This window comes from Littorina saxatilis, linkage group LG8 (genome assembly GCF_037325665.1).
Source record: "Littorina saxatilis isolate snail1 linkage group LG8, US_GU_Lsax_2.0, whole genome shotgun sequence".
Classification (NCBI taxonomy): Eukaryota; Metazoa; Mollusca; class Gastropoda; order Littorinimorpha; family Littorinidae; genus Littorina; species Littorina saxatilis.
The window spans coordinates 37,508,176-37,521,003 of NC_090252.1; the positions used below are offsets into that span (position 1 = coordinate 37,508,176).

Below are 12,828 nucleotides of genomic sequence, written 5' to 3' on the forward strand. Positions count from 1 at the left end.
GTATGATAAGGATACAAATCCCACTGATAAAATTAATCATCCTACATACGTGAGAGAGATCACTCATTAGATAACAATATTGTTCAAACCACACGTGTGTATATCATGTAAATGAGGTCATGTCAAGCTAGTCTGGCATGGACCTGTTTTTCCATTGCTTATGATGCCAAAGTCACTGAGACAAACGTCATTACGAAAAAAAAATTGCGCTCGCTAATTCCCCTCGATGAATTTTTAGAACTAACACGTCACGCTATACTCTCCAGAGTGACGTTTCTTTGCTTTGACGTAAGAGATTGCACGAGGATTTGGAAGAGATCGAGGTTCACACGCCCACATACAGACATATGCATACACCCCCCTCCCCCAACCCCCCCCCCCAACCCCCCCCCACACCCCACACCACACTCACATTCAGAATGACATACCCCCCACCCCCACACACACACAAAATCTCACCTCCACTGCTTCCTCTCTTTCCCTTCTTCCCTCTCCCAGCTGCAGAAGCGCCAGAAGACGACACCCCACCACCACCACCACCGCCAACACCGCCCACCGAATAGTCATACTCCTTCAACTTATACGGCAAACCAACTGCCATGCTTCCCTTCTCTGGGGCTCGACCCCCGAACCATCGCACCAGCTCAGTTTTGGCCCGTTCCAGGTTCCGGGGGCAGAAAATCTGCAGCCCCGTCTTGGGGTTGCCGAAAAGTGCCGTCAGGGAGTACGGGTCTGTTTTCTTGGCCAGGGTAAAGTCCATCGGCCCGATGATGGATGTCAGTCGGATACGAGCGTGGGGTCCGCGCACGGCCACCGCCAGCACCGGAGTGATGCCCTCGGTGCTGGACCCAGGGGAGGGAACAGCACTGAAGCATGCAGGGAAAGGGGAGTTGATGTTCCTGTGCTCCGGAGAGGTGTCGGAGGAGGGGTAGAGGACGCGGAGACCTGAGATGTCCAGGCTCTGACTCACCACGCGGAACAGCGTCTCGTGGACAACCTGTAATGTGGACACAAAAGAATAAGGATGATTTCATTTACAGTGGAACCCCCATTTTAGACCCCCCAATTCAAGATTTCCTCCCTTTTAAGACTCTCTTTTCTGCGGCCTTCCGATCACAAGTTCCCTTTGGCATGTTCCATTATAGTGTATATAAAAGATAAGACCTCCTACCTTTTAAGACCCCTACCCTACCCCAATAGAAGACCACCTAACACTGCTCACTCCTAAGACTCTCCTGATTACTCAGGTGAGTCAAAAAGGGACGGCAACATAATCGTACTAGCTCACCTGCGGCCTGAACAGCGCCTGTTTGGACTAGATGAAGAGCGTTCTAGTTCTTCTCATCTAGTCACTTGTTCCATACATGACGATAGTGATATGTCACACGCTTTCCTTCTTTGCCACTACTAAAGCAAACGTGTGCAAGATTGTATGTTACACGCTTTAGGAGCATGGCAAGAACGGATTCAAACTCAAAATCGTCCCTCCAAAAGCCAAAAAATGCACACACGACTTTTATTTTTCCTGCTGTTATCGTTTCTTCTCTTTACAAATTCTTCAACGCTCAGAATACTGAAAACGGTATCCCAGACGACAGTACTGTTTCCATAGGCGAATTTAGCTGCCCTTGGAAAGTGGCTCGCTCAGAAGGCCTGTTAGTCTGACACTATAAGGACAGAGTTCTGAACATAGATGACAAAGATTCCGGAATGAACAAACATTTCGCGGATGCAGACACAGAAAGACGTCATGAAGAATGTGATGCTTCAAAAGATACAGACTGTGACGATGACTGTGACGTCATTCACATATACCGAGACGTCATTCACAGTTGTTCGGTCACTTCCGTCAAAAAGTAGATCTCTCCACAATGGCTGCTCCTGTGTTTAGGTTTGTCAAGCTTGAGTACACAAAACGTGTTTGTTCTCTCCTCTGTTGAAGCTGTGAGACATAAATGCTATTCCGATTTGGTCGTGTGACAGAGTTTTCTTCCACACTCGATTAGCTCGTGTGGAAGAAAACGTCTGTCACACGACCAAGTCGGAATAGCAGGTAATGTGACACTCAATAGAAGTTACAAGCCATACTCTACACAGAAAAGGGCGGCAACATAAGCGTACTAGCTTACCTGCGGCCTGAACAGCGCCTGTTTGGACAGGAGGAAAAGGGTGTTCTGCGGAGTGTTCTCCCCTCCAGCATCCTTCTGGCGGTACTGGTACCCGCTCTCCTGCGAATCCACCGTCTGCCAGAAGAACCCCACGTCTTTGTTGAAGATGGACTCCACAGCTCCCGGGTCTTTGTGCAACTGTGGTCACCATTTTGAATGCATCAGTGATTTTCATTTTTTCATTTCATTTGCTTTATTATCCCATTGATGGGTAATTTGGGTAACAATATCAGGAATTCTTTTTTGCCCAAAAAGTAATGTTGCTTCACACACAGCTGTAAACATGGCACACTGCTGGAACACTAACATCATTTTTTTTCTATAATATTAATATTATCTAACAGCTACTATTAACAACATCTATATTGATGCTACTAGGGTTTACTGTTTTTGGCAAACACGTTTCAGCAATTTTTCCAAAGTTTTAATGCAGGCCCTGGCAACAAGAGTCGTGTGATTAGGTGTAATCGGTCACCTGCACTTATAGCAGAATGACCGAGGTCTGTTATGTGCCACTGTGGTGACTATCTATGGGGTGGGACATGGATACTATCTCTTAGACTGCATGCACGTTCGCACACACACACACACAAACACGCAAACACACACACACACACAGCGAGAGAGACAAAGAAAAAAGTCAACAAACCGATGAACCCACAGACACAGGTCAACTTACACATCAATGTGATAAACACACAAACTGGCAAAGACAAACCTGCATGTAGGCTGACATGGGTTTGCCCAGGAACGGCAGATGGGGGTAGGAAAAGGTCAAGGGAATCTGGTACTCTGACAACTCTTCCTCTTCCTCCGCCGGTTCGTTACCGAGGTAACGAGGCCAAGAGATGACCGTGGAGAGAGAGTTTCGGGAAATGAAGGTGTCCACAAATTTGTAGAACCTTGTGGTTTCGTCTCCTTTCTGCAAAAGTCAGGTCAAAAGAAATGAAAATCTGAGCCTGGGTGGAAACGAATGTGCTACATTGTATTCTGATAAACAGCTGGTGTATATTATCAATAGCTACACCCATGACGTGTGCACACAGTTGAGAATAAGAAAGGAAACAGTGATAAAAGTATACATTATACATAACGAGAGAAGCAAGTTAAGTGAGGCTGAGAAAACTGACCGAGAGTATAGAACTTAAGACTGCCTTCTTATTCTTTCCGATGCACCATCCTCGCTCTCTGAAACTGTGGCCATAATGAAAACCCCAATGTGAGCAATGTCTCTGTCTTTTCTGTCTGTGAGTCTGTGTGTCCATCTGTCCGTCCGCCCCCATCCCCCCCCCCCACACACACACATAAACAAACACACACACACCCACACACACAAACAAATAAACACACACACACACAAACACACACCCAAACAATCCCCTCACCCATCCAAAGCACACACACACACACACACACACACACACACACACACAATTCCTTCATCCATCCCCACCTTTCTCTTCTTGAGCAGCCTATCCCTGCAATCATCTTTGTGGAACATGAAGATAGGGGAGGGACAGATAGCGATGGCCAGACACACACACCCACACCCACATGAATCCCATTACCGTATTTGACGGATTACAAGACGCACCGTTTTATAAGCCGCACCCCCGACTTTCAACAAAAAAATTGGGACGAGCCACGTATAGGCCGCGTCACTATATTAGCCGCCGTCGAAAAAAATATAATCAGATCGTGTCAATCAATCAAAACAAACAGGCAAACGAAAGTACGGCATTTGGCGAAATAGGCTCTGAGAATAAACAAGTGAAACAAAGAAGAAAAGTGAAAAAGTTTGAAGAAAAATATCACACACACAATGTGTAACCAACACACACAATCATGTAGTCCCGCCCAGAATAAGCTTTTTTGGGATGATTTACGACTTTTGCGCACATTTCGAGCAGACGAAAACACAACATGGCGGCTCTCGCTCCTCCAACTATCGCGAGACACAAAAAAACGAAATCTCGTGCGCGCGAGATCCTGATACATCCGGTGTTTCTCTGTACGCTATCTTGTCACGACGACTTGTTGACAAACGAAGATTCGCGAAAGAAAGAGAAAAGCGCCGAGTCTTGAGTAGAGAGCTAATAAAGTACCGGTAATCGCTAATCGAGCGAAATGAAAATCCGCGGCGACTTCCATTAGGTGAATGCTATTCAAGTTTAGGTAACGTTTTAGCCGCATCTTTTTATAAGCCGCAATGCGATTTTTTTTTTAAAAAGTCGTGGCTTGTAGTCCGTCAAATACGGTACTCATCCCACAACCACACACACACAGACTTCTTAAAACATCCCCACCTTTCCCTTCTTCAGCAGCCTATCCCTGCGATCGTCTTTCTGGAACATGAAGATGGGGGAGGGACAGATAGCGATGGCCAGACACAGGTTTCCATCCACCAACAACTGCTGCAGGCCGATGACGTGGAACGGGGGGAAGCCCTCGGGGTAGTGGTCAACGCCCTCCTCTGGACACTCCAGCCACTGCTTGACCAGGTGAAAGTCATGGGGGATAAGGCTGACCAGCCAGCAGATCAGGGACAGGTAACTCTTGGGCAAGGCGTTGATCACTGCAAGGGAGGTAACTTGTGATAATACAGTGGAATCCCCCTTTTTTGCAAACTCCAAAAATCTAAGAAATTCGGGTCTGAAATAGGAGGGAGTCTTAAAATGGAGGTAAATGTGCACTGGTTGTGAATGGAACATCTGAAAAAGTAAGGCCTTTAAAAGGAGGAAGTCTTAAATTGGGGCGGGGGGAGACTTACTTACTTACTGCCTTTCACGCCTGGTGGCGTGTAGGGCAGCGACAAAGGGGGGGGGGGGGGGGGGGGGGGGGGGGGGGGAGGGGGTTGTTTATCCTGTAATAATAATGATAATAAAGTTTTCTTTTATAGAGCTCTTTGCCATTATTCAGCAGTCTCAGGGCGGTATACAAACTACATTCAAATTGAAAAATACACACATAAAAAAGAAAAATGTCCAAAAGTACATCAGTGATGCCAAAAGACATATTACTTGCACATGTTGGGCTGAACAAACTGAACACTGAGGCTGAACTTTTAAGCGCTGATTTGCAAAACGTTTTGGTGATTTGTATAAAGTTTTGGTGATTTGTAATAAGTTTTAGTGATTTGTAATGATAGGGAGGCTCACGCTCTCCGCGGCCCCGGCAGTCAAGCAGAGAGTACAAAGAGCTGTTTTCAACTCAAAATTGTGCTTATTTGAAGTTTTATTAGAAACAAATAAAGTATGATTGCTCTTGAGTATAGTCATCTTAGTACACTCATCTAAGTTTGATGTGCAAAAAATGTGTTAACATAGTTGTATTTAGATGTGTAAAATGCCCCAAAGCGTCGCGCGCGTGCGTCGGACTTAGCCGCTGGCTCGCTGTGCAGCGATTTGGCCCCAAGCCACGGCTTTGTTCTAAATCGGTCCCAAAACAACCCGTTTTTGGTTGGTTCGCGTTTGCAAACTATAAATAATTCACCAATGAAACTTGGCACAAGTAACGATCTCCCCTTTGTTTACGTCATATCAAGCGTTGAACCAATGGGAAGCACTGTAGCATATCACACACGAACCATCTTCAAACGAAGAGCTCACAGTTGTTCCATTCATCGTTCGAAGTTCAACGCATCGCTATTGATCGTCAACATCTTGAATTTTCTTGTGCCAAAGTTTCTCATTTGTAATCGGAGCGGTTTTTTAACGCGAGCGTTTTCAAGACGAGAATTTGAGCGTCGAATCGCACTCCTGACAAAGCCGAGTGGAGACTGAGTTGCTGTGTTCCAAGCTGCAGAATGTGTAATGGCGGGCGAGTCAACTAACTGCTGTGGGGGCGTCGAGTGGGTATGTATTTGATCTGAACTGTTTCTCTGTCGAAATATGCATTAGTTTTAAATGAAAATCAAATTATAACTAAGTTCTAGTGTTTCAAGCTATCGAAGGTTAAATTGTGTTTGTAAATCGGCTTAGATGCAACATATTCGATTTTGATGTGGAGATCATCATCCCCGGTATTTGGGCGATACCACTGTCGGACAATCCCGAGGTTTCGCTGATCGAGCTGTGTTTTGTTTTTTAAAGTAAGCCTTAAGTAAACGCATCCTGAATCTCATTAAACATAAGATTGATGAGATATTTACAATAAATCTGTAAATTTGATATTTTCTTCTGGATGGTAACAAATCTAATGGATCAGAGTGGCACTTCAGGAATGAAACGTGTCATATCACAATAGCTACTGAGCACTGTACCAGTTTTGTTTGCTGAATACCCGGGTACGTAGAAGAATAAGTTTGCTGAATATGAATCATGACTGCAGATGATTTAAATTGTTGTTGTTACTATTGGTAAATAAGGGATCAACTCCTGTTCTTTTTGGGATACTACCATACAGCTGGAGACACTGCTACATGTAGTGTATTTGTTGTTTTAGTGATTTTTCACTACCTATTTTATTCATGTTTTTATTACTTAGTTAGTGGAAGAATCTTTTGTAATGTATGTTTGATGGTGTATGCTTTTAATTTAGCGTTGTTGACTATGAATGTAGATGTAAATGCTTGTATAACTGTGTTTTCATTTTAAATGTGTCAAGCACAAAGAGCATAATTGTAAAGTTATGATGTTGCGCTATATAAATGCTCATTTATTATTATTATTATTATTATTACATCTTTTCACTGTCGTATGTGAATTAATTAGAAAGAAAGACAAAATGTTTTGTTTCTATTAATATTTTTTAGGCTTGAATATATAGTTGTTTTATGTTTTACATGTATGTTCTTTTGTTTTTCAGATTGTTTGCATCCCTGATCAGAAGGCTGTTGGAACCAAGTTTTCACTTGTACCTGGAACCTCTCTTCTCAGCGGCTGCTTAACAACTGAATCAGGACCACTGGGGGAGAATGCTGGCACACTGCGAGACATCACAAATGGGGACTTCATCTCTCTCACGCTCTCGGCTGAGAATGTGGAGAAGTGTGGCAAAGTTACTCTTCCGGACGACTCCTGTCTTAGTCGCTACTTCGAAGTTCTTCACTTCTGGCTGATGAAGTTCACCACTCAGGCGTTCAACTCCAGGTCTCCAACTTCCGTGCAAGCAAAGTGTGGGCGTGTGAAAAAGGTTTACGTCAAGCTTGTGAGTAACTACAACAGACGACCGACTGAAAAGAACTGCTCGGCCTTGTTTGACTTTTTGTGTCAGCCTTTCGTGTGGAAACTTGACGTCTTGTCAAAATGCATCTCTGAACAAGATGGAATAGTGGCTGTTCCAGAGAAGCCAGCCCCTGCGGCCCCTTCAACCATCCCTGCTCCTTGTGCCGTCGACGTGCCGGAGAGTGACTGTGAGATTGTTCTTCGTCAAGGCAAGACTTTATTCGACAGGGATTTGGTGAGCTGCAATATCGAAAAAGAGTTGCTTGCCTACCGACTTGACAGACAGCTTAGATTGAACAGTTTTCTGGAAGAAAAGATTGAGGAACTGTCATCTTTTATGTCAAAGGACAGCAAGGGAATTCTAAAAGAGAGGAAACTGCTGGAGAAAAAGACTCTAGCACTCGAAACCAAGGTGAAGTTCCTGAGAGATAAGATTAAAAGTAAAACTCTCAAACAAGGAACTGTTGACAGGAAAGTTCACGAGAAGATAGTTGCAGGACTAGTGCAGAAGAGTAAGGTGCTCACCAAAGATTTCAACCATCTGAGTCTTCAGTTTGAGGCCGGCGAGAATGAAAACGAGCTGTGATTAAGCTGCACATGTATACAGTACTGTATGTTATTGAAAGTTCTAATGTACTTCATGATGGAGGTGTTATCCTTTTGTGATTTAAAAAAAAAAGTTATGCACTGGTTGTGCTGCTAAATTGAGTTGACAGATCCGCCGTTTGATTTTTTTAAACTTTTTTTTTTTTTAATTTTTTTTAAGACTTATTTGGTTACTTTATTCTTTTAGTTTGGTCCATATAACAAATAGTATCCTTGTGACTTGCCGTTGATGTCTCTGCTTTGAACAAACTTTTTATTTTTAATGGTTTTTGAAAGAATTTTTATGTGACGTAATATTTACTTTTTCATTATTCTAACTAAAATTTATATTTTTCCCCATCAAATCTGATTGAATATGTCTTAACTATGAAGAGCAGCTAATTTCCTTTAATTTGATATATTATAAGTTTATATTAGGTGAATAAATCATGTTAAAGTGAAGATCTGCATATCTGAGAAATAAGAGTATTCAGAAGATGTCGGCCATTTTTTAATTTGGCTAAATTGACTTCATTAACTACTTTTTTCGCAAATAATTTCTATATACATGCGTTTTAACATTCAATAAGTACAATTAATAAAACAGTGGATGAAAAAGAACTTTTTTTGTGTTTAGTGCTCTGCACAACTTTTTCTAAGGTGGTCTGGGGTTGGTGTGATGGACATTTTCCCCGACTTTGGTGCTTCCTAACTAAATTTCCAATAGAGCTACATCCCTAAAATTTTCGGATCCCATAGACAATATTATATTAAGCATATCTACACATTTTCAGAAGAATAAAGACATAATTCGTTGATTTATGAATGGCCAAAGTTATGGAAAAAACGTTAAAAATGAAAATGGCCGCCGGGCCTCCCTAGTAATAAGTTTTAGTGATTTGTAATAAGTTTTGGTGATTTGTAACAAGTTTTAGTGATTTGTAATAAGTTTTAATGACTTGTAATGAGTTTGAGGGCCTTGCGCACTGCTGACACCAAATGATATCCCTGACTCGCCATTCTGGGTGGAGGTTTTGCTAGAACGCGAGTTGTGCAGAGCAATTTGTATGAGGTTTTGGTGATTTAATTGTAATAAGGTTTGGTGCTTTGCGCACTGCTGACACCAAATGATATCCCTGACTCACCATTCTGGGTGGAGGTTTTGCTAGAACGCGAGTTGTGCAGAGCAATTTGTATGAGGTTTTGGTGATTTAATGGTAATAAGTTTTGGTGCTTTGCGCACTGCTGACACCAAATGATATCCCTGACTCGCCATTCTGGGTGGAGGTTTTGCTAGAACGCGAGTTGTGCAGAGCAATTTGTATGAGGTTTTGGTGATTTAATTGTAATAAGGTTTGGTGCTTTGCGCACTGCTGACACCAAATGATATCCCTGACTCACCATTTTCAGTGGAGGTTTTGCTGGAGCGCGAGTTGTGCAGAGCAATTTGTATGAGGTTTTGGTGATTTAATTGTAATAAGGTTTGGTGCTTTGCGCACTGCTGACACCAAATGATATCCCTGACTCACCATTTTCAGTGGAGGTTTTGCTGGAGCGCGAGTTGTGCAGAGCGATTTCTCCATTGCTGGACAGGTTGACGGTCAGCAGTAACACCTCCTCCTTGTCCAGAGAGGTGGGCAGTACAGGTAGTCTCGGCTCATACGATGCCTCCTGCACACAGAGTTAACACTTCAAAATTGTTGACAGACAATAATACAAAACAACCCGCCTATTAAGAACTCATGATGTAAGACTTCTCCGCTTTCCAGATCTTACTTGTGAACATTTCCGATCATAACCTCTTACAATTAACCTTCATTTTTACGACGCCCTCCTGTTTAATTAAGACCTGATTTTTCTCAAATTATCCAATGTCTCCAAACAGGGGTGCTGCCCCCCAAATTAGGACTTCCTCCTTTTTAAGATGTTCCTTTCTCAGATGTTCTGTTCATAGCCTAAAGAGTAAATTAACTCTCATTTTTTAAGACGCTCTCCTGTTTAACTGAGACATGATTTTTTCAATTTATCACCGGTCTAAAATCCGGGACCTGATTTTTGTGTGCGGTAATCAAGATCTGATTTTCTCAAATTAGCAAAGGGGGTTCCACTATATGAACTCAATAGTTGTAACAGGCAACAGTCCACTACAAAGTATCTCTCGTATATCTGTACATTAAAGTTGCGATTCGTGCACCCACCAGGTCGAAAAGCACGGGTGTGTTTTCAGCGCATGGTTTGGTCTCCGACACGGCACCAGTGGAATGCAGGCTCTCCAAGTGGTGAAGCATGCGCAGTCGGGCTGAACGTATTTTCTCCTTCTCCTCTCTGGCCACTCTGTTCACACAAAAAACAGATTGAGGAAATGCAGGAAGTTTCTGGAACATGCCTGTGAGGCCTGCTAGCTTCTGTGTGATTCCAGTCTTGGACTGCGGAACCACCTATGCTCTCAATTTCATTGTTGATAACGTAGACAGCGTCATGTTTGAACTCTGTTCAAACTGTGCCTGTACACACATCATGCACATTCATTTGCCTAAACTATTTCAATGTGCAAAATAATGAATTAAAATGTCTAGCATTGGTTTTGAGATATATTTGTAAAGTGCCATGAGCCAGCTATTTGGCGGTGGATAGCGCTATGCAAGAACATTTCATCATTATTATGTGACCATCAAGCAAACGTTTGCTGCACTGAGGGAAACACTCTTTATGTTTGTTGTGTTTCTGTACTAAAATTAAAACACACACACACACACACACATACACAAACCAATTCTACCACCACTTCCACACACACACACACACACACACACACACACACACACACACACACACACACACACACACACACACACACACACACAGTGACTTATTCTCACCCATCCGCTCCTCCAAACACACACACACCATTCCCACAACCACCCCGACACACACACACACACACACACACACACACACAAACCTGGCAGCCTCTTTCTGTCTTTCTTTCTCCTTCTCTCTGGCAAGCAGCGCGGCCTTTTCCTCGGCTTTCAGATTGCTGTCGTCCTCTGTCGACCTGGTGCTCGCCCCGTCACTCCCAGCATCCCCTGTGGCGCCCAGCGATGCGGAAACTCCGCAAGAGCTGGTGGACACGCCACGGGATGACGTGGTCTTCTTCTGGAGGTTGATCACGCGAGCTGGCTGGGCCTGTTTCAGTCTGAAATTGGAATAGGGTTCAGATATTAAGGAATATTGTCTTTTTCTGGACGTGTTTCTTCCAGTTAAATGCTTGCAAAGTATATCGAAAGGTTATGCCATTAGGGGAGAGATATTAAGAAATAATTGTCTGCTTGTGGGCATGTTTCTTCTAGTAAAATGCTTGTGAAATACATCCAAAGGTTATAAAATGCCATTAGGTTTTAAGTCTTTGGGTTTTAGGGGCGTTTTCTTTATGCCTTTTCTATCAAACGTGGGGCACAGAATCTGCGAGTTGATGTTGAAAGTGTTAATAATGGACAAGCCTCTAACTTTGAAATGTAGTTCCTCTGGGTTTTTTTTTTAGCACACTTTCCTAACTGATGTTATGCAATTCATATCAAAATACAGTTTAACCTGTCTATGACAACGACCCAAGGGACGGACCAAAGGTGGTCGCTGGAGACAGGTGGTCTCTTTTAAAAGGTGAATTATACAGAAATAAGGGATCCTTTGGGGTGGTCATGATGTACCGGTGATGGTTATTGAGAGGTGGTCGCCAGGGCAGGTTCTACTTTTTGAAACCAAGTGAGAACGACTAGAACCATAGCTGTAAAAGACCACAACAAAGTCTCTCTTGCAACTGTAGCTTAACCCAGTGACCCCTAGAGCATCTAGTATTGCCCACTGGAGAACCCATAAGGCACATCACAGAACCCCCTGAAACACATGCTATATGAAGTACACCATGCTTCCGACTTCACATTTGCTTTCAATTACTAAATACAATGCAATATGATGCATATCTGTTTCCGCTTCTTCCCCATGTCTGCCGGATTTGAGCATTTACAGAAAACAGGCTGTGGTTATTTTGCTATGACTTTTTTTAAAGTTTGATATTGGTTCTGTTTCCATTTGATGCCTCCAAAGTTTCAGCATTAACAGTTTTTAGAAAACTTGCAGTTATACGTTTGAAATGAATGGAGTTACTTCCCATGTTATGGGAAGTGCATAGGAGGTAGCCTCATTCTGTGTGGTGTGGGCAAAGGGTTCTTCTTCTTCTGAATTCATGTGCCAAAATTCTCATGTTTTTTGTGTATGACCGATTTTACCCCACCATTTAGGCAGCCATACCCCAGTTTCGGGGAATGAATGCTTAATATTTTCGTGCTTCTATAACCCACCGAACTCTACCTGTCATGGATTACAGGATCTTTTCAGTGCGCATTTGGTCTTGTGCTTGCGTGTACACACAACGGGGGATAAGGCACTAGCAGGTCTGCACATAAGTTGACCTGAGAGATTGGAAAAATCTCCACCCTTAACACACCAGACGCGACTGGGATTCAAACACTCAACCCTCCGCATGTGAAGCTGTAGTCTTATCCCCTAGGCCATTGCGCCTGTCTATCGGAAACATCTCCATCTTTAACACACCAGACGCGACTGGGATTCAAACACTCAACCCTCCGCATGTGAAGCTGTAGTCTTATCCCCTAGGCCATTGCGCCTGTCTATCGGAAACATCTCCATCTTTAACACACTAGGCGTGGCTGGGATTTGAACACTCAACCAGACCTGTGCACACTCAAAACGCTCATCAGTAGTAAACAAACAAAATTTCAGTAGTTTTTAAAATGTTTCAGTAGTAAGCTGTAACGACAGTTCAAAGGTCAAAGGTCTCCTTTGCTGGATTTTACTATCTCCAGGTTGTCTTGAGAATGACTGGACTTCCA

General features: G+C 43.2%; 2 protein-coding genes across 2 annotated transcripts in view; one reads left to right on the plus strand and one right to left on the minus strand.

The window, feature by feature from the left end:
* Nucleotides 1-12,828, minus strand: part of LOC138973445 (dynein axonemal assembly factor 8-like) — a 79,008-nt gene that overhangs the window by 36,094 nt on the left and 30,086 nt on the right. The window contains exons 9-15 of the mRNA XM_070346166.1: nucleotides 10,881-11,114; nucleotides 10,117-10,252; nucleotides 9,448-9,589; nucleotides 4,475-4,743; nucleotides 2,887-3,090; nucleotides 2,130-2,306; nucleotides 460-997 (exon numbers count right to left, since the gene is read on the minus strand). Coding sequence (XP_070202267.1) covers nucleotides 460-997; nucleotides 2,130-2,306; nucleotides 2,887-3,090; nucleotides 4,475-4,743; nucleotides 9,448-9,589; nucleotides 10,117-10,252; nucleotides 10,881-11,114 — 1,700 coding nt within the window. The remainder of the gene's footprint in view (nucleotides 1-459; nucleotides 998-2,129; nucleotides 2,307-2,886; nucleotides 3,091-4,474; nucleotides 4,744-9,447; nucleotides 9,590-10,116; nucleotides 10,253-10,880; nucleotides 11,115-12,828) is intronic.
* Nucleotides 5,525-7,924, plus strand: LOC138973446 (uncharacterized). The gene is made up of 2 exons (XM_070346167.1): nucleotides 5,525-6,022; nucleotides 6,975-7,924. Exons 1-2 carry the CDS (start codon nucleotides 5,981-5,983, stop codon nucleotides 7,917-7,919), a joined length of 987 nt encoding a protein of 328 aa, XP_070202268.1. The 5' UTR covers nucleotides 5,525-5,980; the 3' UTR covers nucleotides 7,920-7,924.